Source organism: Felis catus, chromosome C2, assembly GCF_018350175.1.
Source record: "Felis catus isolate Fca126 chromosome C2, F.catus_Fca126_mat1.0, whole genome shotgun sequence".
NCBI lineage: Eukaryota > Metazoa > Chordata > Mammalia > Carnivora > Felidae > Felis > Felis catus.
In genome coordinates this window covers 82,888,169-82,915,353 of record NC_058376.1, presented here as the reverse complement: position 1 = coordinate 82,915,353, position 27,185 = coordinate 82,888,169, and the positions used below count along the sequence as shown (strand labels likewise).

The 27,185-nt window shown below is 51.1% G+C and overlaps 3 protein-coding genes across 8 annotated transcripts in view; 1 reads left to right on the top strand and 2 right to left on the bottom strand.

Moving 5' to 3' along the window:
- Positions 1 to 15: 15 nt before the first annotated feature.
- On the bottom strand, positions 16 to 5,401 carry ALG3 (ALG3 alpha-1,3- mannosyltransferase). 3 transcript variants are annotated; one of them, XM_003991856.4, is made up of 9 exons: positions 5,174 to 5,399; positions 3,135 to 3,234; positions 2,902 to 3,049; positions 2,634 to 2,794; positions 2,042 to 2,162; positions 1,407 to 1,612; positions 1,186 to 1,262; positions 405 to 549; positions 16 to 264 (listed from the first exon to the last, which is right to left on the bottom strand). In XM_003991856.4, exons 1-9 carry the CDS (start codon positions 5,367 to 5,369, stop codon positions 102 to 104), a joined length of 1,317 nt encoding a protein of 438 aa, XP_003991905.1. In that variant the 5' UTR covers positions 5,370 to 5,399; the 3' UTR covers positions 16 to 101. The 3 variants fall into 3 exon arrangements, with proteins under 3 accessions (XP_003991905.1, XP_003991906.1, XP_044893134.1); XM_003991857.4 differs by having other exon boundaries at positions 5,211 to 5,398; XM_045037199.1 differs by lacking the exon at positions 1,186 to 1,262 and having other exon boundaries at positions 405 to 547; positions 5,174 to 5,401.
- A 661-nt stretch (positions 5,402 to 6,062) lies between these two features.
- Positions 6,063 to 27,185, top strand: part of LOC101086921 (endothelin-converting enzyme 2) — a 31,832-nt gene continuing 10,709 nt past the window's right edge. Inside the window, exons 1-8 of one of the 4 annotated variants that reach the window (XM_003991853.5) lie at positions 6,063 to 6,327; positions 11,271 to 11,554; positions 24,235 to 24,321; positions 24,668 to 24,803; positions 25,008 to 25,223; positions 25,689 to 25,813; positions 25,906 to 26,052; positions 26,215 to 26,280. In XM_003991853.5, coding sequence (XP_003991902.1) covers positions 6,132 to 6,327; positions 11,271 to 11,554; positions 24,235 to 24,321; positions 24,668 to 24,803; positions 25,008 to 25,223; positions 25,689 to 25,813; positions 25,906 to 26,052; positions 26,215 to 26,280 — 1,257 coding nt within the window. In that variant the 5' untranslated portion in view covers positions 6,063 to 6,131. Of the gene's footprint in view, positions 6,328 to 11,270; positions 11,555 to 12,066; positions 12,537 to 23,790; positions 23,966 to 24,234; positions 24,322 to 24,667; positions 24,804 to 25,007; positions 25,224 to 25,688; positions 25,814 to 25,905; positions 26,053 to 26,214; positions 26,281 to 27,185 lie in introns of those variants that run through there. The other 3 variants (XM_023260334.2, XM_023260335.2, XM_003991855.5) reach the window with 3 other exon arrangements.
- CAMK2N2 (calcium/calmodulin dependent protein kinase II inhibitor 2) lies at positions 13,017 to 15,348 on the bottom strand. Its single transcript, XM_023260336.2, has 2 exons — positions 14,933 to 15,348; positions 13,017 to 14,065 (listed from the first exon to the last, which is right to left on the bottom strand). The coding sequence occupies exons 1-2, from the start codon at positions 15,099 to 15,101 to the stop codon at positions 13,995 to 13,997; spliced, it is 240 nt and encodes a 79-aa protein (XP_023116104.1). The 5' UTR covers positions 15,102 to 15,348; the 3' UTR covers positions 13,017 to 13,994.

Genomic DNA, 27,185 nt, shown 5'->3' with positions numbered 1-27,185 from the left:
TAGACTGCACAGCAGTGGGCTTGGTAAGGTTTATTGGGAAAGGCAGAGTCTATCCCCATCCAGGGTCCTAAGAGTGGACTGGAGGGGAAGGGAAGTGGATCTCAGTGGGCTTTCTTGCTGTGCTGGATGCTCCTGGGGAACGGCTGGGGGCCCAGCCAGAGCTGCAGCAGGATGACAGCATGGCATATATGCAGGGCGGCAGAGCTGCAGGATGTAGAGGGGTATGTGTTCCAGGAGAGCTCAATGAGGCCCAGCACCAGCAACCTGGAGAGGAGAAAAAAGCTCAGGTTTTGCCCAGTTTCTAGACCTGCAGCCCCGTAGCTCGCTCCCAACCCTCCACAGTCAGCCTTGCGACGAGGAGCTCCCTAGCCCTTCCCACTCGCCCAGGGTGTCCCAGCCAGTACCTGAGCAGATGTGTAAGCCAGCGTGCAGGCGTGGCCCACAGGAGGTAGGGCAGTGTGTGGAAATACCAGACGTAGAACTGGTAGTGGAGGGAGCGGCTGAAGCAGATGCCAATGAAGTTGGAGGTGAAGAGGGTAGAGATGATCTGTATGCAGTGGTCAAGGCCAAGGGCAGGAGCAGAAGGGGCAGGAATTGGGATGGGGGGGGAAGGGGAGGAGGGGAGAGGGAGGTTCCAAAGCAAAGGGGCAAAGGTTTTGGGGTCAGATAGCCCCCTGGCTCTGCCATTCCGAGATGCATACTTCTGGACGAATTTTTTACCTTCTCCAGACCTGTTCCTCAATCTAATGTGGAGACAGTAATACTGGGGCCATAAGGCCCAGGGAGTTTAAATCCATCACTTACAAGCTGTGTGACCTAGGTAAATTACCTAAACTCCTCAATGCCCTGATTTTGTCATCTCTAAAATGAGAATAAAACAAATAAACAAACAAAACCCTCCCTATTTCAGAGTCTCTTGTGAGCTTTACATGTTAGAATGTATGTAAATCTCTTAGCACACCAGGCAGAGTGAGTACTCATAATGGTAAATCAAATAATATTTAAGATTAAGAATAAAATACACTTAAATACGTAAAGTGCTCTCCTCCATGAACAGGGCCTGCAGCTATTACTGGCATCTCCCCCCCCCCCCCCCCCCAGGTCACCAGGCACCAGGCTAACAGACCAGGACCCCAACTGTACCTGGAGAGGGCAAGACTTACCTTCCCATGATTTAAAGGATATGATTGGGTGTGAGGGGCTGTGGTGGAACCTTCCTTTTGGAGGGATCCTTCAACAGCGACAGGATACTTTCCCCCGTCCTGGGGAGAAGCCATTCAAACATTTATCAAGCCTCCATCCTAGGCCAAACTCTAGATTCACCCCCCATGAACTTCACGTCTCCCCCAAGCAGGCCCTATACTCCTTGCCCCAACTTGACCCGTGACACTGCTCCCCTTTCTCACCTGTGCCACTTGCAAAGGGCAAAGAGCAAGAGCAGGGTGAGGTGGGCGGCCAACAATGCCAGGTGGAAGGCACGATGCAAGAAGAGGGCCTCAGGCAGGAAGCGCCAGTTTACTGTCCAGCGGAAGAGAAACTGGCGGCCAAGGTCAAAGGAACGGGACACGTAGCCAATGGGGTTCTCCAGAAGGAAGGGCAGGCCCAGCACAACCTGAGGATATGTGTGATGTCAGCAGAGCTGCCCAGGCTCAAGTCCAGCCTTCATGCTAATCACCAAGGGGAGTGGACAGAGGGTGTAGGTCTCAGAGGTTCTCAAATTCCCACCAGGAATAGCAGGAAAGCCAGCCTCCTCATCGAGACCAGAGTCTGGGCCAAAGAAGCTGAGAAGGCAGGTAATAACAGTGCTTTAAGTTTAGATTCACCAAGTCATAAATGGGCAGAATGAGAGAGACCCTCAGAAACCATATAGTTCAACACCCTTATTTTATAGCTAATAAAAGTAAAGCCCAGAAGTAACGGTTGCCTAGTCCAAAATCAACTCCAAAACCCTGTCTGTTAGCTCTGAGGAAGTCTCAACGATGGAAGAAGGCCAGAGAATGGCCCCCTCTTCATTAGAAAGGGGGAGGGGTGGAAGGGGTACCTGAAGGACAGCACAGATGCCCAGCTTGGGGAGGGCTCCACGGAAGCCAAATTGCATGAGGAGAAGAAATAGTAACCCAGGGGCGAAGAGTAGCACGTTCATCTTCACAGAGACTGCCAGGCTAGGGTAGGGAAGGGAGAGAAAGGGTGGAGATCAGCTCCAAGGCCATGTATCCCACCCACACACACATAGCAACTCCTCCCCTCCCCTGCCACTAAGCTCTGGGAAGGGGTCCACCCTTAAAACTGCTGGAAAAAGGATAAACCAGCCTGGGAGAAGACTGAGGGTAAGGAGCAGATATCAAGCCTCTATAACCAGACTGAGCCAGCAAATACATATTTACAGTATTCGGAATGTGCAAGGGCCAACTCCAACAACAGATGCTGTCTAGAGGGAACAGAGGCTAGGAACAGGGTATATGCTCTTGAGGGGTGGGGCGGAGACTTTCTACAGATCCTAGACTTGTCTAGTGGGACCCTGACTGACCCATATATTGTCTGGTTACTCCCTTACTCCCTCCGCTGCAGAAAACTGGGGGAGGAAATGATGGAAATACAGAGTAAGAGAGGGGGGAGAAGGAAGGGGTGGTGACCTGAAACAGCAGCAGCCCCAGCCCCAGCGCTGGGCCAGCAAGAGGTTGATACTGAGGAAGAGCAGCGCCATGGCCACTGGGTCATTGAAGAGCCGCAGCACAAAGATGGAGTGGACACGGTAAGAGGCACAGCACATGAAGAAAAAGACGAAGGGAGGTACCTGAGAAGTGAGACAATGGAGAACAAGGTCAGCTCACCAACCCTGAGCCATCCCGACTCCCCAGCACAGCCAGCTGGGGCCGCCTGTTCCTGGTAGCATGGACTCACCTTGCAGGTCTGGTGGTAGATCAAGAAGACAAGCAGCAAGGTGGCCAGGTAGAGCACAGCAAAGATGTGCTGGGCCATGCGGATGTCAGTGCCCCTGCCAGTGGCGTAATACAGCCCCATAAAGATGTACACAAAGCCAGCTGGGTACCTGAAAGAGGAGTCTGGTTCAGGCTATTCAGCCTGGTATCCAGTCGGCCCCTCATGTCCTCACTGAACCGGCTATCCCCACTCACACAAGAGGTCCAGTGTCACCCTGCAGTTGGGTATAGTCATAGGTGCCATTGATGACGCCTTCCACCTGGGCCATGTAGGCCTTCCAGTCAATCTCTGTATCTGGAAAAGGACAGAAATGGTGTGGTTACTTCTAAGTTCAGAACTTGTCTGCCCCCCCACACATCCACCCATCAAAACAGAGTCCCAGGGGCGCCTGGGTGGCTCAGTCGGTTGAGCATCCAACTTCAGCTCAGGTCATGATCTCGCGGTTCGTGAGTTCGAGCCCCGTGTCGGGCTCTGTGCTGACAGCTCAGAGCCTGGAGCCTGCTTCGGGTTCTGTGTCTCCTGCTCTCTACCCCTCCCCAGCTTGCACTCTGTCTTTCTCAAAAAATAAATAAACAATTAAAAAATGTAAAAAACAAAACAAAACACAGAGTTCCAGCTCTTTCCCAGGACTTCTATCACAACTCTTATCTAACCACCTATCTGACATTCTCTGGGTGAACCCAAGCATCTGCAACTTGTCTGTAATTGAACACAACCATCCACTCCAAATCTGCTCCCCTTCCTAGGTTCCATGAATGGCACCATCAACCTCCCAGCTCCTAGGTCACAAACCTGGGTAACATCTCTGACACTTGACACTTCCTTCTTTCTTATTTCCAACACCCAATCACCAAATCCTGCCTATTCTTCATCCTACATGACTCTACTATCTCATCCTCTTCTGCTATTACATATTCAAATTTGGACCGAACACAATTTCTAGCCTCAATGATGCAACAACTTCGTAATTCGTTTCCCAGCTTCCACTTTCACCCCACAACATATTTCCCACCCTGCAACCAGAAAGTGCTTCCTATAATAGAAATCATGTTAGATCTCTCTGCTTAAAACCCTTCGATGATTCCTCAAGGCTCTTAAAATAAAGACCAAACTCTATTATTCCCATTTTTAGAAGAGGAACCTATGAATTAATGAGGCTAAGTGACTCGTTCAAGATCAGTGAGCTAGGAAGGGTAGAAATGAGATTAGAATTCCATGAGGTCCTAAATTCTTAACCACCATGCTAATTATCTCCTTAACACAACTTACAGACTGCTTCAGGATCTGGTCTCAACTTCTGCAATCTCCTCTCTCACTACCACCTGAACTTGATTTCTATCTATTCCAGCTCTAAAAACATTCAGTTTCTCAAAGGAAGCCGACTCTCTTTTGACTGAACGTTTTAGTTACAGGGCTCTGCCTGCCTAGAGTGCTCTTTCTCCTCCCCTTTTCTCTATTTCCTCAACTGGCTAGCTCTTAACCTTTCAAGGGGGACTCTAGAAAGCCTTCCTTAACTCAAGTCTGATGTAAGTGCCCTTTTGTGTCCTTTATGGTACCCTTACTACTATAAGGAGTATGATGCACTGTAATTTTCTGCTAACTCACTTTTGTCCAAGCTCACACATCCAAATAGGGAATGTGTCTACGTTTTCCACCACTGTACCCTTGGCACCTAGTAGCGTTAAGCAGGTAATAAACATTCAATAAATATGTGCTGAATTAATCATCTTTAGCAAGAAAGCTTTCATTCAGCCCAGTATCTAGATTCAGCCTGGAAAGGAGCCCCCAATAAGACCAAAAGGACTCAAGTGGTCACAGATTGCCATTATTGACAAACGACTTTTGAGACTTCAGAAGTGAACAGATGAGAAAATTGAGACCCCACAGGGCAAGGGACATGTCCAAAACCACAGAGGCATGAAGAAGCAGCAGTACATTAACTCGGACCCAAATCTTTGATTGATTTCTAGGCTGGTTTATTTTCTTAACCTGGCAGGCTGTATGTTCAGGGCAGAGGGCCAATCTCTAGGGTCGCCCCTTCCATCATGGGGGAGGGATTAAGATAGGGTTTGGTTTTCTGTGGAGCAGGCTTGGCACCTGGGTAAAAATTACGGTCTGCAATTGAAGACTGCTTGGATTTGAGGGCTAGATTTCAGCTCCGAATCTGGGTCCCAGTTTAAGTAGGGGGTTCGGGTCCCTCTCCCTACCCTCCCCTCCTCCTCGGCGCACTCACATGCCACCCTGTGAATGACCCAGAAGGTGATGCCCACCTCCGCCAGGCAGAGGCAGGCGGCCACCAGCAGCGTGTAGCGCGGCTCCAGCAGCAGCAGGCGCCGCTCTTGCCAGGCGCGCCGCAGCCATTGTCCGCAGGATCCAGCCGTTCGAGCTAAGGGACCTCCCCGGCCGCGTTTCCGTAGGCCTGCCGCCATCTTGACGGTGCGTCGCTCGTATTGGCCCGCCACCCCGGAAGCCCAACCCTTCTGCACTTAGGTTCCGCTCCCCACGCCAGCCATCCCAACCGACTGATAGCTAACCAGTTTCCAGTGTCCTATTTACTCCACTAATATTTACTTCTTCCACCTCTTTCCTGATGGACTTCACATTCCATTTGTGCAGGAACAATCTCACTCCTCCGTACATACTTGATTCTGGGCACACAGGTGCTAAAATAGATGCAACAGAAAAGCAACATTCCTGTTCGTGTCCTCCCCCACTTGGCATCACACTTCGTCTGTGTTTCATGCCAGTCTCTCCTGGAGAACAAGACCTGTGTCCGCGCCCCTCCCGCCTCCTCTGTGAGCCTTTAGGGTGCTCAAAACTGGATAGAAATGAATCTTTCATTCACTTTCAGACTTCTTAATTGAAGGAGCCGGACAAACTGAAATGAAAGAAGCCGTGATGAGCCGAGTGAGTCTGATAGTAGTATGAGTTTGGCTCTCAGAAGTGAGGGCGCAGTGCAGTTGGAGCATTCAAGTTCTGAACCTTGTAATTTTTCCTACCCGGAGTATTCTTCAAAGAGCGCTTACTAGAGAACGGAAGTTCCACGTGTTTATGTTGAGCAACTGCAGGTGGTGGGCGGAGACACAAGGGCCACGCCCCCTGAATGCTACCATCCTGATTGGCTACATAGGGGCGCCAAGCCCAGTCTAGAGGTGCGGGCTGTGTGTCCCGGTGGTTCTGCAGCTGCAGGCATGGCCTCTCCAGGGGCCCCAGCACCCCCGCCCGAGATACCAGAGCAGAACTGCTGGTACCGTGAGGTCCAGTACTGGGACCAGCGCTACCGGAATGCGGCTGACTCTGCCCCTTACGAGTGGTTCGGGGACTTCTCCTCCTTCCGTGCACTCCTAGAGCCGGAGCTGCGGCCCGAAGACCGTATCCTCGTGCTAGGTGGGTAGTCCTGGTGCTGCGCAGCCGAGGTGGAACTGGCTGAACCCGTCCTGTCCCGGCCTGGCCCTGTCCGCTTTTCTCGAGTCTGTTTGTCCCTCTCGGAGGACACCCAAGTGGGAGCCAAGATCCAGTACCTTCAGAATCTCGGTAGTCTTTAGCCAGGGCGACGGGAGTCGAGAGATTCCTCGTTCAAGGGCCCCGTGGAGGAAGATAGTCTCTCTCTGAGTTTGGTAGGTGTCCTAGGACCCTGTCCCGGTCTCTCGAGAGGCAGCCTCGAACACTCGAGAGCTCAGAGGACCTAGTTCAAGTCCCAACGCTAGTTGGCTGTATGATTTAGGATAAGTTGTGAACTCGTTCTGAGCTTCAAAATCACTTCTAGAAATGGAACTGCGAGCTCAAGTCGGATAAGGCACGTTCAGGCACCTCGAGCACAATGCCTAGCGTTTATCTGTTAGGGCCAATGGGCACCGGAAGCCACTGTCATCTAGAGACTTTTCTTCATTCTCGAGCCCTAACTGAAAGTTGGTCCTAACCCCCAAGTGCAGTGAGGACGAGGACAGCGCCTTCTGAGGTCGGAGGGGAGATTGCAGCCAAGATTGGTGTGATTCTCCAACCACGAACGTTCAAATGCAGGGATTCAAGGTCGGGCTCTGAGAGGTCCAGCTGCACCCTCAGGGTTCTCTCCCACTGCCAGCCTTGGGGGTTCCAGTGAAGTTTGAGCAACGGGTTTCCTTCCAGTTATAGTTTTGATTTTGGTATTTGTAAAAGTATATTTATGTGAAATATTTCTTATATATGAGACATTTATAATACAGTATATGTGTAAGATATAAATAATCTGTGTTTGTATACCCTACTCAATTTGAGAAATAGAACATTCCTAGGACTAGAAAGGAAGTATAACTTAGTCCTTACGAACTTGGACCCTGGAGGTAGTTAACTCTTCGCTTATGTAGTCTTAACCGTGGAAATCGTGGACAGAAGCATAGAATCTTAAGCTGTGGAATCATGGACAAAAAACACCTAAATTTCTGCACCTTCATTTTCTCAGCCTTAAAAAAATGAGTACTTATTGGGTTTTTAAGATAATTGAGTATGAAAGCTATCTAGAACAATACCAGGCAAAATAAAAGGCCCCATGTATATTTAAGGTTTTCTGTGTGGTCCCCCAAACCCCTTTTCCCCAGAGGTAAAAATTCTCTTGAGTTGTGTGCTTTTAAACCATTGTATTTGTTTATAAATTTACTGTAGATCTATGTTTTTCAAGCTTTAGTGTCCATCAAAATCACCTGGAAAGCTGAACCCCCCCCCCCGCCCCCCTGAGATTCTAATTCCGGGGATGGTCTAAGGTGGGTCTTGGGATTCTGTAGTTTCAGCAGACCCACAGCTGATTCTCATGCTGGTGATTCGCAGAATAACACTGCCTTAATATCTGCTTGACTGGGAGGTTGCCTTTTCTTGGTAGAGGGGAGAAGAGTCTCAAAATCATAGAGGAAAACTTTCTAGGCAAGATTCTCAAAATCTAAGAACAGGACCCACAACCTGAGAGTACCCTATGGAACATTCCACCTTGGCTAACATAAGTTGAGCACCTGGTAGGTGTTAGGGAATGTGCTGGGCCCTTTTTCACTTATTTAGTCCTCATGACGACCCATAGAAGTTAGTGATAATTAGTAGAAGACTTACTCTAGGTTAGGGGTTGATAAACTTTTTCTGAAAATGGCCAAGTAGTAAATACCATAGGCTTTGTGGGCTATTTAGTTTCTGTCATAGCTACTCAGTACTGCCACAGACAATACATAAGTAAATGATACATAATAGCTGTATAGCAGTAAAACTTTATAAAAACAGGTGGCAAGCTAGATTTAGTGACCTTTGCTCTAGGTCATTGTCTCAAGTTGGGTTCTCTAGAAGCAAATCTAAGACTCATCTTAGGATTCATGTCCTAGTCATTTATTAGGCATGTGCTTGAAGGAGAAATTGATAAGAGAGTGAGGGAAGAGGGAAGGGGGAAAGGCCAAGGAGGATTGGGATCATAGGCAAAGTTTCCCTGAGAGTAGTTTCAGCCTAAAGTGTCAGAAACCAAAACTGTCAGAACACAGGCCAAGACCTAGAAACACTCCAAAGGGATCCAGTCAGAGCACTGACAGTGCCTACTACTGTCATGCAGCAAGTAAGTGGTGAAGTAAGACAGCCATTGGACTCCAGAGCTTCTATTTCTCTTGCTGCACAACACAGATGGGCATAGAGAGGCATCTAGAACTCTGTTCAAACTGATAAAAACATTGTGAATTACAACCTAAAGGTCCTACTGATACAGGCAAAGTTGGGATGTCATTACTGAAGGTGAGTAGACCTCTTGAGACAGTTTAGCATAGTGGTTTAATAGCTCTGGTTCTGGTGTGAGACAGTCCTGTATCCGGATTCTGGCTCAACCACTGATTGTGTGACCTTAGGATCAAGTTCGTTATCCGCTTTGGGCAGGCTCATTTTCCCCATTGAGAACATGTAATGGTGATTATGGTTATCTTCTATCTGGAGCTACCTTGAAGATGACCTGAGATAATTCTTACAAAGTGCTTAGCATAGAACCCTATGTTTAATGACTGTTAGTTATAATTATAATTATTATTGAAAATGGGAGTCAGAAATTGTGAAAATTGTGTGTCTTCTACCCATGGCTAGAATATCTTCGTGGTGGATGCAGGCATATGGCTTTCCCAGCTTTGCCAGTGTCACACAACTCTGATTCTCCTTGCTTGACTCTGTGCTTATAGGAATCTTTTGATCATAATTCGGCTTCAGTTCATATTTTCTGTATAGAGAAAAGGGACTGACCAGGATTGACAGCCTTCTCAGTCCCTATGATGGTTATTTTTCCTATTATAAGTTAGTGAATTGGTATTTTGGCTTATACATCTGTCTCTTGGTGCTGGGATAGGATCCGCATAGCTCTGGGCTCCCATGTGATGGGTTCTTGGATGTGGCGCATTTCTCCAGGGCTCTGCTTCCCTAAAGCCTCATCCAGGAAAGCAATGGCCTTCCCAAGACCCTTCTCTTAGTTGCTAGCCTCCAATCACTGAGGCAGCAGGACCAGGAATCGCTGCTTTGTAAGTATGTTTTGGTTTGTGGTCAGGTTTTGTTCTCTCTTCATCCTTGGACGAATTTCTCTTGGAAGATGCCATTCTTGTACCATGGGGGACAAAGAAAGGAAATTTGGGTTCGTCCACAGTTGGGCAGAGCTCTATGGGCATATGAGGTCAGATGTGGGGTGGTGAAGAGTTTGTGGGTCAGAGAATCCAGTGGGAATTTAGCCTGAACTGACTTAGGGTCTCTTGTTCATCCACCCTCACCTCTGATTCCATGCAGTGTATCTCTCTGGGCTTGTAGTTCCAGTGTGGAAAAACACACACTGGGTTTTCCTAGGCAAAATAGTATTCTTCCTCAGCTGTAGGGCCTGAGGAGGGACATAGGAAGGGGCAGCTGAGGACCAGCCAGCAGCCTCTCAGTGCCCTGTCCAGGTGCCAAACCCTACTAGATTAGGGCTATCCTAACAGCTGATCCTGTGATCCTCTTAGGGAGGCAAATGAGGATTAAAGGCAATCTAATCCCAAGAGCTGTGGGTCAACCAGAACTGCCATCCAGCTCCATTTTCAGGCTGAGACTGACCACAAGAGGGCCTGGAAGAGGCCCACATACCTTCAAAGGAAGTCACACCTATGCTTTGGGTCCACATCTTGTCCTCTAACTTCTGTCCCATCTCTCACCATACTCTGCCCTCTGGGACTGCTTTCCAGGTACTTCCCACCAGAGTGTTAGGCTTCTTCAAGACTCTGGTTGGTTATCACCTTCTCTGAAAGCCTTGGCTGACCCACCAGAGGTGGGGACAGGAGCCATCCTATGTGTTTTCGCACACTGTCCCTATTGCAACTTGCTTCGCATTATATGGCAGTTGCCTGAATACACATCTTTTCCTCCCACTAGAGCATGAGCTACCTGTTCATCTGCAGAACCCAATATGTAGTGCTCAATACATTAAGGAATTACAAGGAATCCACTCCACTGTGTGTCCCCACCGAGTTCCCCCACACTTGTTGATTCTGCCTGGGAAACCAAAGTAGGATACTAACCCCTAATGTGAAGTCTGATATCCTCAGACTGTGAGGGCTGATATCCTCAAAGGTTCTCTGAGAGGTTAGGGACTGGGATAATACTAACACTATCCAAATAATGTTATGGTTCCAATGATGCCAGTATTATCCCCATTCTGTCTATGAAGAAACTGAGGCTCAGAGTTGAATGACTTGCCATGGCTGTGTGACCAGAGGTAGCAGAATCTAGATCTTTGAACTCTGAAGTTCAGAGCTTCAGAGCTCCTGCAGCTACTCTCCAGCTGTTTTAGGTTTGTTTGTTTTTTTTTTAATGTTTGTTTATATTTGAGAGAGACAGAGTGTGAGCCCGGGAGGAGAAGAGAGAGGGAGACACAGAATCTGAAGCAGGCTCCAAGCTCTGAGTTGTCAGCACAGAGCCCGATGCAGGGCTCGAACCCACGAACCGTGAGATCATGACCTAAGCCGAAGTTGGATGCTTAACCACCTGAGCCACCAAGGCACCCCTTAGTTTTTAAATTTAGTGTATCACATCCTGCATGTAGGCTAGATATTGCTATCTTCATTTTTCTCAGTAGGAAATCCAAGTTCCTGGTATGTAAACAACTTGCCCTAGTCTACACAGCTAGAAATGTTAGAGCCAGGATATGTGCCCAGTTCTGCATGACTGTGACTCCAAAATTTGTGTTCTTTCTTATACCCTGCTGCTTCTCCCTTGGTATGGGAGGGTTTAGGCTGACAGAAGATGGGCCAAGAGTAGATGGATAATTTCAGGAGTGAGAACGAAATCTAACCTAGCCCTTTTGCCACCCATTCCATCCCTTCCTATCCTAGGCTGTGGGAACAGTGCCCTGAGCTATGAGCTGTTTCTTGGAGGCTTCCCTGATGTGACCAGTGTGGACTACTCATCAGTGGTGGTGGCTGCTATGCGGGCTCGCTATGCCCATGTGCCCAACCTGCGCTGGGAGACCATGGATGTGCGGGCCTTGGACTTCCCCAGTGGCTCCTTCGATGTGGTGCTTGAGAAGGGCACACTGGATGCCCTGTTAGCTGGAGAACGAGATCCCTGGACTGTGTCTTCTGAAGGTGTCCACACTGTGGACCAGGTGCTGAGTGAGGTGAGGGAGCAACAAGAAAGGGTAGACCAAGAGGTGGGGAGGAGGGACTGGGGTTTTGGGAGGTTGAAAGAACTCAGAAGTCAGAAGGAGATATAGTTTGGAATTGGTAATGGCTCACTTTTAGGACCATGGTTACCAGAAGGAAGGGAAGGTTAAGCTGGGTAAAGATTATAGGGGCCTGGAGTGGCCAGGCTCACAGATGCTGATGGTTAGCTATTAAGCTGCCAATAGGGATGAGGTAACAGCCAGGTTCCAGATGGGTAACACAGACTAGGAGGGTGACAGGAAAGCAGTGCCCATGCACCTGACATCACTCCCATGCTCTTACCTGGGTAGAATATAGCCCTACCCCCATGAAGTGAGTAGGGGCAGAGAAGAAGGCTCACTCTTGCCATGGAGAGCCCTGAGCTATGGAACATAGGGTAGTACCTAGGAAGGCATCTGGGGCAATACTAACCTTTGAGAACCTGGAGATGGACTCCTCACCAGTGGCTTCTCTGTCTGCCTTGCAGGTGAGCCGGGTGTTGGTCCCTGGAGGCCGGTTCATCTCATTGACCTCAGCTGCGCCCCACTTTCGGATCAGACACTATGCCCAAGCCCAATATGGCTGGTCCCTGAAGCATGCAACCTATGGCAGTGGCTTCCACTTCCATCTTTACCTCATGCAGAAGGGTAAAGAACTCACTGTAGCCCAACTTGCCCTTGGGACTGAGATCCTCTCACCCGCTAGACCTCCCACCTCACCCTGCTTCCTCCAGGACTCGGATCACGAGGACTTCCTCAGTGCCATTCACCTGTGAGGCCAGAGGCATGTCCTCCAGTCCTCCCTGCCTTTCTCCCCTGGGCTCTTCAAGTATTTGGAATTCCTGATTTAGGGCTTAGGGTTGGATTCAAGGTGCTCACAATCCCAGAGGCCCCATGCCTAAGATAGAGCTGATGGGAGCAACCCCACATGAAACAATACAGCCCATGTTAAACTAGATCCCAAATCCAAGGTTTCTGGTTTCCTTCTTGAGTTCCTCAGATCTCTCCTGGATTCCCTAACTTCCTCCCCTACCCTACTGAACTACCAACGATTCATCCCCTGGGGCAAAGCTCAGCATAACTGCTCCACATGCCAGCCAGACTCAGAGACCTGCATCCCTGGGGCCTATTATTGACCCCCATTCAACCTGGATTTATCTACAGGAGGCTGCAGACTTTGAATCAAGATTGCTTTATGCTTCTGATCCCAGCTCCAGCCCAAGCTCTAGTGTCCTATCCTGCTTAGGTTGTATATTTACCAAAGGAAGCTACATTGTAAGATGTCCTCAAGCCAGATTGGCCTGCCTGTGTTTACTTGGCAACCCTCCCCTACCAGCAACATGCACCTGAGATTCCCAAGTTATCTGCCCCCTCCCCAAAAGGGATTGGAGCCATTTTGGCCTGGCTCCTGAGCAGACCAAAGCAGTGGCCACACACACACAGGGAGGTCTGTGTTTATTCACACACTCCTGGTACAGTGAGGATGGAGAAACATTTACAAAGGACACCCCTGGGGTGAAAACATCTCCAGGGCCACAGGTGTCATCCAAAGGTGCAGAGCAGTCCTCACTTGGGTTCCCAGGGGCAGGATGCAGGGGTCCAAGGTAAAATCAGACTTGGGCCCTTGGAAGGTGATACCTTGAGAGGAGGGGTCTGCCAGAGAGCCGCCTGGGGTCAGGCCTGGGCAGACTGGCCATGTGGTTGGTTACCATGTTAGGGCTTGTTCCATCTCAGACTCAACACCCATCCTATCTGCCAGGCGCAGAAGAGCGTGGCCGAGACTGGGGGAGGGAGGGCATGAACCATGAGGGGAGCCAGTAAACAAAGAGTCGGATATAAAAATACAAATGTGCTGAGGAAGTCCCTTAGAAAGAGGCTAAGGCTGGGGTCACGCCAGACAGGGGTGGGAGAGAAGAGCAGCCTGGAGGGCTGGGCTCAGGTAGGTGGGAAGCTCATGCAAATACGCAGCCAAACATCCCTGGCTGCGCGCGCGCGCGCGCACGCGAATCGACCCCGGCCGGTAGCCGGCTCTGCGGACCTGACCGGCCGGAGAGGGGCGGGGCAGGGGAGTCGTGCGGGAGGGGGCGGGTCGGGGGCCGAGGGCCGCGGGTCTCTGTGTCCGTTCCGGTGTGCGGGGTGGGGCTGCGGCCCGAGGTTCTAAAGTGCATGAGCGCGGCGGCGGGCTCCAGGCCGGTCCGCGCCGCCGCTACCGCCGCCGCCGTGGTGCTGAAGCGGACAGCTCCGGAGTGCCAGGCGGCGGCGGCGGCAGCGACTCCAACCCGGAGGCGGCGCGGCCCTGCAGCCCCCGCCCGCGGGCGCCTGGGCCGGGGCGGGGGGCGCCGGCAGCCGCATAGCCGGCCCGCGCTCCTGGCCGCTGCGGGGCTGGGCCCGGAGCCCGCCGCCCGAGCCGGCGCGTCTACACTCCGGACGGCGGCTTCTCCCCCATCCCCTTCAGCACGTCGTCTATCCGGTCATCCTCGATCACCACTGCGCAGGGAGAAAGCGCGTCAGCCGCGCGGCCTCGGGGGGCGGCGGCGAGAATGGGCCCCGTGTCCTCGCGCCCCGCTCAGCTACTTCCCGTGGCCCAGCGACGCCCCTCGGACGCCCGTGCCACTGTGCCCTCCCCATCCGAATTCTGTCGACTCGACCCACCGCCGAGCCCAGTCCCCTTAGACCCTCTTCCCCTCCCGATGCAGGAACGCCCCCTCTTCCAGCCAGTTGTTCTACCTCCCGGTCCAAATCCTCCCGCCGCCTGAGCTCTCCTCCATCCGAGCTGATCTTCCTTTTGCTAGTGGGAGCCCCCTCTTCAACAGACCCTCTTCTCAAACAGAATTTTCGCCTGGTCCAACCCTCTCCTCACCCTAACCCTCTCGCCGCTTGAAGCCCTCTTAAGATCCTGGCACCAACAGAGCCCCCTCCCCATGCAAACAACGAGGACAACCGAATCCCCAGCCCCGCTGTCCTTTCTCCAATCGGACGTCCCTTCGCACCCGAAGGTTCTTCCGTAGCATCCACCAATTCAGCGTTTGATCCTGAAGAAACGGCCCGTAGCCCCACGTTCCCACTTCAGGCAGCCCCAAATGCCCCGGCCGGCCCCTCCCCCTCGCCCGGGTGTCAGGACTCTACTTCCAGAGGTGGAGAGCATCGAATCCGGGGCACTGCGTTCCCGGGAGAGGGGAAGAGAGGGACACAAGACTGCAGCGGGGGCACCCCCCCCCCCAAACCCTGGCCGGCGAGCGGCTGGCTGCGCTGGTCTGCGGCAAGAGCTGCGGGCGCTTGGCGGGGAACCGCAGCCGGGGGGCGCCGGCGAAGGGTTTCTGGGTCAAGCGGCGACTCCGGGCCCCGGCCGCATACCTCTCTTGGCTCGGCCGATTTGGCCCAGCTTGGGGGGTCGCTTGGCTTGATTGCCCGCGAAGAAGGAGTTGGTGTCCTGCAGGCGGCAGCTGAACGAGAGGTCGGAGCCCTCGGGGTCGGCGGCGAAGCGGCCCATCTTGTCCTCACTGTAGGGCAGGATCTCGGACATGGCGGGCGCGGGGCGGGCGCGGGGCGGGCGCGGGACTGCAGCGGGGCGCGGGCGGCGGGCTAGCTGCCGGACCGGCCCTAGCTCAGCAGGGTAGCCGGCGGAAGGATGAAGTCATGCAGCATCCGGGGCTGCGGAGCCAAGCGGGGCCTCCTCCCCCGCGCCTCCGCCTCCCGGGCCGCTGGGCAGGCGGCGGCGGCGGCGGCGGAGGTGGTGACGGGGACCGGGCGGGGGCGGGGGGCGGGGGTGGCGGCGGCGGCAAGAGCGGAATGACGATGAGCGCCCGACTGCCGCAGAGCGCGGCAGGCGGGGCGCGGTGGAGGTGGGGCGGGCACCGGCCAGGGGAGAGAGGCGGGGCGGGAGCCACAGGAGCGCGCCCAGCACTCAAACGAGGGCAGGGAGTGTTAGTGGGAGGGTCCTGCACAATGGCGGGAGTGGCGGCTGGGCGAATCCTACCGGCCAACTGGTGCAGGATCTGGTCGGGAGAGGCGGGTCTGGGGAGGGGAGGGGGGCGGGAGGGAGCCCAGAAACCAAGGAGAGGGAGGAGGGTCTGGGAAGGAGCCTAGGGAGGCGAGCAAGGGGGACTGGGAATTGGCGGGCGGGTCCGGGCCAGAAGCCTGGAGTCTGGGCGGCATCTGAAAGAGGGGACCTGGGAAACGCGCTGGCGGCAGGAGAGGGAGGGAGGATCCCGTACTGGTTAGTGCTGGACTGTGAGAATCCCGCGGATTCGGGAATAGCTCAAGCGGGCGGGTGAGTGCTGTCACCGCCGTTGGCGCGTTCGTGTCGGGTTGGTCTTTAGGTCTTAAACTGTTTATCTGGAGTGTTTTTCTGCTCTGCTGTGTCTATCTCTGCCTATCTATATGTCCCTCTATCTCTCTGTGTCTGTATCTGTCTCTGAGCCCCGTATCGCTTTGTGTCGTGGTCTCTGTCTACGTCTGTCTCGTAAGTGTCTCTGCCTTTCGTATGTCTCCATGCTTGGCCCCTGTACCTACGTGCCACTGTTGCCTCTCCTGAGTCTCTGTGTATTTCGGTCTCTTCTAGGAGGAATCTCGCTACTGGGCCGACGGGCGCTCACCAGGGTAGACCCTCAACCCTGCTGCTGAAGCCGAAACTCGGGCTCAAAGCGCCTGCCGCGCCACGCAGATCTCCTGGCTCTGGAGGCTAGGGCTGCGCGTGCTGTGTAGGAGGAAATGAATGGCGGCCACGCGGGGGGCGCCCTGGCTGCAGGTGACGCGGGGAAGCCCGGAGCGCCTGAGGACGCGGCGCCAGCCTGTGGGTATCCGGAGGCAGATGGGGAGGGACAGAGGGTACGCCTGCCGTCGTTGCGGGGAATCACGTGGCAGTTCTCGCTGCACCGACGCGAAGGCCCCCCTCTACTCTCCCTTACCCCCAGCTGGCCGTCAGCGGCAGCGTCACCTGCTTGCTAGCGCGCAGGGGCTCTGGCGCAATCATTGGCCTTGGAGGGGCGGGGAGGTCCCACACGCGGCGAAGGTGACGACAGCAATGATCTGGGTAATAATCATCCCGTACATTCTGTCCATACCCGGGGCGGAGGGGTCTCCACTGTCCCCGAAGCGCTTTACCTCCTTCCCTTCAAATCACACAGTTAGTGAAGCTGCCTGGTGCTGGGTCTCCTTCCTCCCACAACTTCTCACCAAGAGCTACTCCTAGGGATGCAGAGGCTAATGTAATGTTGGCTGCCCTCAAGGACCAGGATTGGGGGAGGGAGTAGTCCCAGAGAATACCTCTGTGCAAGATTCACTCAAGGCCCCAGACCTGGAGTCTCATCCCTATCAAGTCCTCCTCAGCTGTATCCTGCTCTCTGGGATGAGAGCCAAAGCTGGAGGTGGAGGCCCAGCTGAATGAAAGGAGCCCTGAGACCCGGAATGACAAGACACTGGAGCTCAGGGTCACTAGGAGACACTCCAGAAAATTCTACCCTCATTGGAATTTGTCTAGCAATGGGTTCCAATCCTGGCTCTGCCACTTTCTGTGTGACCTTGAACTTAAAGCTTTATAATTATAGTTTAAAAAAAATACATTCATAGGACCTTGAGTTGTTTTCAGAACGTAATAGATCATTAACACTGAATATGAAAAACAAAGTTCTTTCAATTATTTTAATCTAAAAAAAATACATTCATTTTGGGGCACCTGGATGGCTCAGTTGGTGGAGTATGCAGCTCTTGATCTTGGGGTTGTAGGTTAGAGCCCCACTTTGGGTGTAGAGATTACTTAAAAATAAAATCTGAAAAAAATGTATTCACTGTACTATTAACATTTCAGGAAAACACAAAGTTACGTGAAAACTTTAATATATATCCTTCTAAGCTTTTCCTCATGTGTTTGCATACTATGCATATCTCTCTGAGCCTCCATGTTCCAGTTTGAAGCATTAGAGATGATAGAACCTACATTAAGGACAGTTTTGTAGATGAAATCGTTGTCCTTATGTGAGGTGGGTTGTCTCAGGAGGTAATGAGCCTCCCTTCACCAAAAGTGCTAAAGGGACCATAAGAGTTCTTGCTAAGGATGAGATGAGAGTGTTTTTGGGGAATTGAAATTATTCTCTTGTCTACCCCCAGAACGAAAAGATTGGAGGAATAACAATTTACCTTGGGATTCATTTGGTTAGCTCCTTCTTAAATAATCTTATTCCAGTTCCTTCTGTGTGTGCCAGGTCATGATTAAAGCAAAAGACCTAGGTGCAAAATCAGAATGATACTGCATTATATAAGCTACAGTTATGTTATAAAAATGTTGGGGGGATCATTTAATTTTTTTAATGTTTATTTATGAGAGAGAGAGAGAGCACAAGCAGGGGAGGGGCAGAGAGAGGGAGACAGAGAATCCAAAGCAGACTCCAGGCTCTGAGCTGTCAGCACAGAGCCAGACGTGGGGCTTGAACTCACAAACCATGAGATATGACCTGAGCTGAAGTCAGACACTTAACTGACTGAGCCACCCAGGCGGATGGGGGAGGAGGGGGCCTTTAAATTGTGATCCTCCACTTAAAATTCTAAAGTTTTGCATCCCTACCCATGAGATGAAAATTCGTTTTCACAACTAATATGAAATTAAGTTTGTTTGGACTTTTGTGACAGTGCATTGAATTTCTCAACTGCGAGTACCTCAAAGCCTAGTGGACTTGATCCATATGCTCTAAACAGAATACTATGCTTTTTGTCAATTGAGTAATAATGCCACTTTTATTAAGGTGGAAACTTTAGGCCTATGTAGCAGGTTGAATAGGAAGCCCCGTAAAATTCCTGTCCACCTGGAGCCTCAGAGTATAAACTTCAATTTGGAAATAAGGTCTTTGCAGATGTAATTAATTAAACTAAGACGAGGTCGTACTGGAATAGGGTAGGCCCTAAATCCAATCACTGATGTTTTTATAAGAGGATAGATGCACAAAGGCACATACACACAGGGGAAAAGGTTATGTGAGGAAGGGGAGCCAAGCCGAGGAACACTAGGGATTGCTGGGAGCCAGGTGAAGCTGGAAGAGGCAAGAAAGGTTCCTCCCAGAGCCTTCCCAGGGAGTATGGTCCTGCCACGACTTTGATTTTGGATTTTTCACCTCCAGAACTGAAACAGTAAGTTTCTGTTGTTTTAAGCCACTCAGTTTGTGGTACTTTGTTACAGCAATGCTAGGAAACAAATACAGCCTGTTACAAATATGTTTGGGTCATCTTTTTACATCTCTCATGACTATGTTTCTCCTTTCTTAAACTCTCTCTGGGGGCCCTTTGCTCCCAGCCTGTCAAAGGAAGTCCATACCATGAGGGTATTTCTGGGACTCATTCTATTTAGCAGAAACTGATTAAGTCACAAAAAGGAATAAGGCAGATCTGTGTAGATTGACATGATAAGATCTCCAAAGCCTGCCAAATGTCACCAAATAATGAGGGTAGAGCATAATTTCATGTATGGGGAAAAAGCATACACACACATATATGCATACCCACACATACACGCAGTGTGTTTAGGTATGTAATTGCATATAGAAGAAAGATATGGAAGGATACATACTAAACTACTAATAATGGTTTTCTCTGAGGATGTTACTGGGATCCTGGCAGATGGAATTTCATCTTTTTATTCTACTTCTGGAGTATATTACTTTTGCAAGAAAAAGTGATGATTTTTTTTAAAGGTTTAAAACCAATGATATAGTCCATTTACCAAACACCACACTCTGGTTCCAGACAAATCACTTGACTTAGAAGAAAGAATAATAGTTAAAAGAGCATGGAGTTTAGAATGAAATCAAGGATCTGCCTTCTACCTGATGTGTGACTTTGGGTATGTTAGTAAGCTTTCCTGTGTCTTAGGTTCCTCATCTGTAAAATAGGGACAATGATACTGCTAGACTCTATCTTATTGGGTCATTGTGAAGATTAAATTAACATATGTGAAGTGCTTAGGTAAGTGCAGGACAGTAGAATTGTTAACTGTATACAGAAAAGCATAAGGAAGAAGTTAAAAGTAATCTCATCATTAGATATATTACCATTTTGCTGCTGTCCTTCCAATCTCTTTTTTTAAAATCTGTGCTTTTTAGGGGTGCCTGGGTGGCCCAGTCAATTAAACGACTGAGTTGATTTTGGCTCAGGTCAGGATCTCATCGTTCAGTTGGTGAGATCAAGACCTGCTCAGGCTCTGTGCTGACAGCTCAGAGCCTGCTTGGGATTTTTTCTCTGCCCCTCGCCGCTCATGCTTGAGCACACGCTGTCTCTCTCTTTCTCTCCCCAAATAAGTAAACAAAATAAATAAATAAAATCTGTGCTTTATACTTTTTTGCTTCACAAAAATAAGATTTTGCAACCCTTTTACTCCCCCACTTAATTCTATATGGAGAACATTTCCCTATAGCATTAACTCTTCCTTTCAGTCATTTGTAAATGTTGCATTGTTATCCCATTGTATGGATGTTTGATTTATTTGAGAAGACCTTTAATTTTTTTGTCCTCTACTCTTTTTGTTTGTTTTTGTTGTTATTACAGACAGTCCTGTGCTGAACAAACGTTGTAGGAAAAAAATGATTCCAATATTTTGTAGCTCCTCCAATCAAACAGTAAATTCTGTTTCTCTCTTCCTAAATCTGGGCTTGACCATCTGACTTGCTTTGCCGTGTAGGGACATTAGCAAAGGTGGGATAGGCAGAGGGTTGAAAACTGTTTATATACTGAGGCTTGCCCCATTTTTTGTTGCTGGGAATCCTGACACCACCATATGAACGAGCCTGGGTTTTCCTCCTGGAGAAGGAGACACCATACAGAGACAGGGCCCAGTCATCCCGACTGAGGCCCAAACATGTCAGTGAGGCCATTCAGCTAGGCCATCCAGCTCTTACTGAGCTGAACCGGAACTGAACAACCACCCAGTCAACCTGCAAGAATATAAGAAATAATACATGTTTGCTATTTTGATCCACAAAGTTTGGAGAGGGTTGTTATGCAGCAAAAGCTAGTTGATACAAACATCCTATGGATCGTGATTATTTCCTGGAACAATTTCCCAGAATAAGACTTTCTGGTTCAAAGGGTGTATATATACACTTACATCTTTTGATTCATATTGCCAAAAAGTTTTATCAATTTATAAGCCACCAGCAATGTAAAGAGTGCCCCATATTTCCCATTTTTGTCAACACTGGACATTAATGTGTCTTATTATCTTCATGACTACATTGTTCTTGTAAATTTAGCACATAAGCCATTGTCCATTCCCTCTCAATTCACAATCAATTTAGAGGGAAAAAAAGACCAAAAGAAAGATCATTCCAATAGGAAAAGAAGAGCAGAAAAGAGAAAGAGAAAAAAACAATAGAATGAGAGAAGAAAAAGAGTCAGGGGTGATAAACACAGGAAAGAAAAGAGAATTATAGTTTAGAGCAACCTCCGACCTCTCAGAGTAGGATATTTAACATGTAGTCAGGAATAGTTATGAGCCTAATAAATAACTTGAATCACGAAAGAGGCATGGAAAGGAAATGTCCATTTAGGCCAAGCCTAGTGAAACTGAGAACACTGTAAAACTAGGTACCAGTCTTTCTCATACGTGGCTGCATTTAAGTCTCACAGCAACTCTCTGAGACACTGACGATTGTTCCCATTTTACAGATAAAGAACACTAAGGGTCAGAGCTTTCAAGTCACTTGATAAAGATGACACAGCTGATAAAGAATTGAGCCCAGATTTGAGTTCAGATCTGTCCGGCTTGAAAACTGATGTGTTGCCCCTTACCCTTTCAGAGAAAATGTGGCAGAAGACAAGCAACTAATGCTGGAAGGAAGTATAACCTCCTTTCGATTCATGTTGCCAAAGTGCTCTCCAGGAAGGAGCCAGACTTCTTGGGTTTAAATCCCAGCTCTGCCACTTATGAGTTGTGTGACTCTCAGCCTTTCTATGCCTCAGTCTGCTCATCTGTAAAATGGCTTCATAATTGCCATAAGGGCAAACGAGTACATAGAGGTAAAGCACCTAGAACAGTGGCTGGCATATACTAAAGTGTTATATAGGCTTGCTATTTCTATTTTGGCATTGCAGTAGGCATGGGACTATTTCTTTTTTTTTTTTTTTAACATTTATTTTTGAGACAGAGAGAGACAGAGCAGGAACGGGGGAGGGTCAGAGAGAGAGGGAGACACAGAATCCGAAACAGGCTCCAGGCTCTGAGCTGTCAGCACAGAGCCCGACGCAGGGCTCGAACTCACGGACCGCGAGATCATGGCCTGAGCCGAAGTCGGACGCCCAACCGACTGAGCCACCCAGGTGCCCTGGCATGGGACTATTTCTAATGAGCCTGTTGCCAGAAGCCTTTGTATAGTAGCTTCGGTTACACTCACATAGTCATGCCATGGTGGAATTTCCCGCAGGCCAAGACTGCCTCTGCTGACATGTTTCCCTTCATCCAGGCTTGTAGGTGACAAGGGGAAGAGGCGAGTGCCACTGCGATGTTGCATCAGAGTGAACATGAATAACTCCAGAAACTTGTTGTGACTGGATATCCCAAGGCCTTGCTGCTGCAGACCCCAGTATGGCTAGATGTGAAAGCTTCTTGCGCAGGGAACCGCTAGACAACTTAGAACCCATCTACCTACTCTAACACCTGGGAAATAGGACAGGCTTCCTCTAGCCTTACAATTCTCATTTCTACCTGCAGAATTTTAACAACAATTAACACGAAAATAGCAGCTAACACATTGAGTGCCCTTTATATGCCAGACACTGTCCTTTGAAATAGGTACCACTCTTATTTCAGTTTTACAAGTGAGGGCGTTGAGTCTGAATCCAGAATCCTTCATCCTACCTATGACACTGTACTGTCTCCTATGTCTCCAACTGAGAGCATGCAATTGGGTGGGCGTGGGGGGGACAGGGAAGGGAGTGGGAATGCCAAAGGAAGCAGTCCACATTCTTAACCTGATCCATTCATCATCCACCCTTTCTCAGCCACAAAAGCAACCCATGTTAAAACCTTATGCAGCAAGCTGAGGACTGACATGAGTGTTGAGAAATTGATTATGGATTTGCCCCCATTCTGAGTCTTCTCACGTCAAATTCATGAACTCTGCTGGGGAAGAGGGACGAGGATGAGGCACTTTAAAAAAAAAAAAAAAACTGTGGCAAAAAGCCTGGGCACTCTTCAGTGCAGCAGACTGCAACACCGCCAGGCCTGATTAAGGAATGACAATATGGAAGGCAGATGGCAGATGCGTAGATGCCACACTACTGCCTCTCAGTTAAATATTGCTTGGTGTTTTTTTTTTTTTTCCTTGTAAACCTCCCAAATAAAATGGTTTGCTTTCCTCAAGTTAGAAGTGTTAGCACGTCTTTTCTTTAAATATCTGTACATGGCTGTTTTTTTCCCTGCCGATTTGTCACCATCTGTAACCCTCCCTTTGTGAGATGATCTGATGACAACAATTATCTTGGGGAGTAAAAGTGCAGTCTTGAAGCAACATGTAAGAGTGGAGTCAGAGTGTGGATTATGTGTATGTGTGTGTGTGTGTGTGTGTGTGTGTGTGGTGCCCATGTACTTTGTGTGTGTGCTGTATATGTGTGCTGTGTGTGTAGAGAAGGACGGTGTAGTTTGTGTGCTGGCTCTGGGTGCCTTATCGAGGTCTACATGGTGAGTGTGCAGTGTGCATACTGAGTGTGTGCAGGGACCATGTGTTGGGCTGAGTGCCTACCTGTGTTACTCTGGGTCTGTGTGCTCTCTGGGTAGATGCTGTATGGACCCTCTGAATGTGGGTCGACCCCCATGTTCTGCTTTGCCCTTGCTGGCTGAGGAGGGGCTGTGTGGACTGCTGGGGACAGATGTTCCTCCCGGGAGCATAATTTCCCAAAGGTGTTTAAAGGGGGTGGGAGGGCCTGCAGTTCGAGGAATTGGGCCAAGAAATATCACCGGGGGTTGAGACTGGGTCAAAGGCATGGAAATTATGGGTGGCTGGCAGGAGTGTGTTGCTAGGAGAGGGGTAGGCTGATCCTGAAGAGGACAGGGGTCCTGGTGTTGCTGGAGGGTGGCCGCCGGCACCCGAGCGAGGTCCAGGTCCCGGCGCACAGGGCGGGCGGCGGGCAGCCGGCAGCGGCGGGCACGCTCCTCCCCCCACGTTACCCCCACCTCGGGCGGGGCGCCGCAGCGGGAGGGGGCTCGGGCAGGCGGGGGCGGCGGCGGCGGCGGCAGCGGCGGAGCGAGGGGCTGCGGCAGAGGCCTTGATGGCGGGCGGCGGTGAGGGCTGGGGGCCAGGAGGCGAGGCCGAGGCCTGGGCAAGGGCCAGCCGCCGGGAGCCCTAAGGTGCCGCCCGCCCCGACTCCACCATGAACGTTGCGCTGCAGGAGCTGGGCGGTGGCGGCAACGTGAGTGGGAGCCCCGGGCTCCGGGGAGAGGCCTGGGTGGAGGGGATGAGGCTGAGGGAGCAGGCGGCGTAGGCAGGCCAGGGGCTCGGGCTGGCGGTGAAAGGGCTGAGTCTCAGAGGGGCCGCGGGTCGGGCGTGGGGGGCCCAGGCCGGCGAGCCCGGCAGGAGAGAGGGGGCCCTCACTGCAGAGAGGCCAGGGGCACTGGGGCAGGGCCGTGGCCAAAGACCCCTCTCTGCCTGACTTCGGTTGGCGCCCCCACTGTCTGGCAGATGGTGGAGTACAAACGGACCACGCTGCGGGAGGAAGACGCACCTGAGACCCCCGTAGAGGGCGGGGCCTCCCCGGACGCTGTGGAGGTGGGCAAGGGGGTTCTCCCTTTCTCACCAGGCCCCAGCCCTGACAGGACGTCTGGCAGACCCAGGAGCTCTGGGCTGCCCTGGAGGGTCACCTGCCCCCACCTCCCCTCCATCTCTGGCCTCTGCGCTAGGACTGTGGTGAGGCGATTGTAAGCCATGACGTTGCACTAAACAGGCTCAGGGCTCAACTCAGACTGCCTCATTGCCCCTGTGCCCAAAGTTGACCCCTTTAGCTGTATGCTCCGTGGCTCTGGAAACTGGCCGTGTCTTCACCCTTTGGGAGGACTTCTGTGAACTTGGATCCTCACCTGCAGCTTGGTAGCTCACTGTCATCCTGTGTTCCCAGGTGGGATTCCAGAAGAGGACAAGAGACCTCTTGGGCTCTCACACCCAACTGGAGCTGGTCTTAGCAGCTGTCTCTCTACTGCTGGGTGCACTGCTTCTGGGCTGCTTCGTGGCCCTGGGGGTCCAGTACCACAGAGGTAGGTGGGCCCACACCTGTCACCAGCCCTCTTGGTGTGGGGGCTCTGGCTCAAGGACCCCTAAGGTTTTCTCTGGTTGGGGCCAGTCTTCCCCCAACTTTTCTCTCTCCTCCCAACCTTCTTGCTGTCATGGCTTTCCCCAAAGCATTGTTTTCTCAGACCCACCGACAGCCCCCTTTCCCCCCACCATGTCCCCTGCCACAGACCCATCCCACAGCACCTGCCTCACAGAGGCTTGCATTCGAGTGGCTGGAAAAATCCTGGAGTCTCTGGACCGTAGTGTGAGTCCCTGTGAGGACTTTTACCAGTTTTCCTGTGGAGGCTGGATTCAGAGAAATCCCCTGCCCGATGGGCGTTCTCGCTGGAACACCTTCAACAGCCTCTGGGACCAGAACCAGGCCATACTGAAACACCTGCTTGGTGAGTGGGGCTGTCAGGGAGGCATTGTGCCAAGTACAACTCATGCCTGGAACAGGGCTTCGCATTTAGGTACTCAATAAAGGTCCATGACTGAATGACTAAGTGGGTGACTGCAAACATTCCTGAAGGGGATGCAGAGAGCAGGGGGTTCCTGAGAGGTGGAGATGGCTTTGAGGGGACAGATCTCTGACTATAACGAAAGGACTCTTCTCTTCACTCTGCTTGGATCACTGTTGAGGTGTGGCAGGCACGAGGGAGTCTGTGGAGCTTAGAGATCTTTGAGGGTTTCCATGGACAGGGGAGAAGAAGTCACGCTTGGCGGTTTCAGATGGTCTTCCTGAGTCTACATTAGGAGGACTGCCCCTTAACAAGGCAGGGAGAGGGACCAAGCAAGGGCCCAGGACCCCTCTCACTAGTTAGCATAGCTGTCAACCACCCCACAGAAAAATGTGGTCTACCCCACAGAAAACACCACCTTCAACTCAAGCAGCGAAGCGGAGCGGAAGACACAGCGCTTCTACCTATCCTGTCTGCAGGTGGAACGCATTGAGGAGCTGGGAGCCCAGCCGCTGCGAGACCTCATTGACAAGGTAGGACCACTGGGGGAGGTCAGGATAGGTCCTGGGAGAAGATAAGCTTTGGGGGCCTCTGTGCCATAGTTTCCATTATGGTCTCTACCCAGATTGGTGGTTGGAACATCACGGGGTCCTGGGACCAGGATAACTTCATGGAAGTGCTGAAGGCAGTAGCAGGGACCTACAGAGCCACCCCCTTCTTCACTGTCTATGTCAGTGCCGACTCCAAGAGTTCTAACAGCAATGTTATCCAGGTACCATTCCGGAGAAGGGTTGAGAGGGACTGATGGACCATTGACTGACCCAGACTCCCCTTCCCTATGACAGGCAGGCTGGGGTGGCCCCACCCCCCACCCCTGCACAAGAGTCCAGGTATGTGTGTGGGGAAGGCTTACTCCCTTCACTTGCTATTGCAGGTGGACCAGTCTGGGCTCTTTCTCCCCTCTCGAGATTACTACCTAAACAGGACCGCCAATGAGAAAGTAAGGAGCATCCCCAGAACACCCAACCCCACCCCTCTGTTGAGCTGGGCTGATTCCTGTTTACTTTCCCCTTTGCCAAGGGTCATAGTGGGGAAGGTGAACCTGTCCTGTCACCTAGTGAGCCAACTACCCTTCCTTCCGTCTTCCTTCCTTCACTCTTCCCTCAGTTTTTTCCTTCCTCCCTTCCATCCTTCCTTCCCTCCCTCCTCTCTTTCCCACCCTCTTTTTTTTCTTCCCTTCCCTTCCCTCTTCCCTTCTTTCCTTCCTCCCCTTTATTCTTCTAGGGAAACATTTTATAGGCCTCTACTATGTGCCAGGTGCAATGGGGGAATTCTGAGATGTACCTCCAGAGCCACTGTCACACAAAGCTTTCAATGTAGATGGGTTTATGGACCTAGATAGCTAAGAACAGGTTCAAAAGAGGGTCTCTAGGCCTCAGGAGAGATTCAGGTAGTCAGAGCTTCCCTAATGAGATTGCGTTTGAGCCGGGCCCTATAGAATGTCTAAGAGTGGGCGAGGGCATGCTGGGTAATGAGAATAGTTTAAACAAAGTCTTGAAGAAGGAAAGGCTAAGGCATTTTTGGACCATGAGAAGGGGTCCAGCTTGGCAAAATGTGGAGCTCAGAGCAGATGAGGGGATGGACAGGTGGGTAGGAACTAGTTGCAGAGGGGACCTGGAATGCCACACTGGGTTCATTGTATAGGTCTCCGAGAGCTGTTGCATGCTCCAGAGCAGGAAGGGAGCAACACAGTGAGCAGTGCTTTGGGAAGCCAGTCTGGCTGAGGTGTGACAAGTAGATGCAAGAGAGGGCGCCTGGAGATGAGTTAAGAGTCAGTTGCACTCCAGGCTCTGAGTCTGTAAGAGCCCTGATGTGGCCAGTGGCAGAGGGAATGTTAAGAAGGGC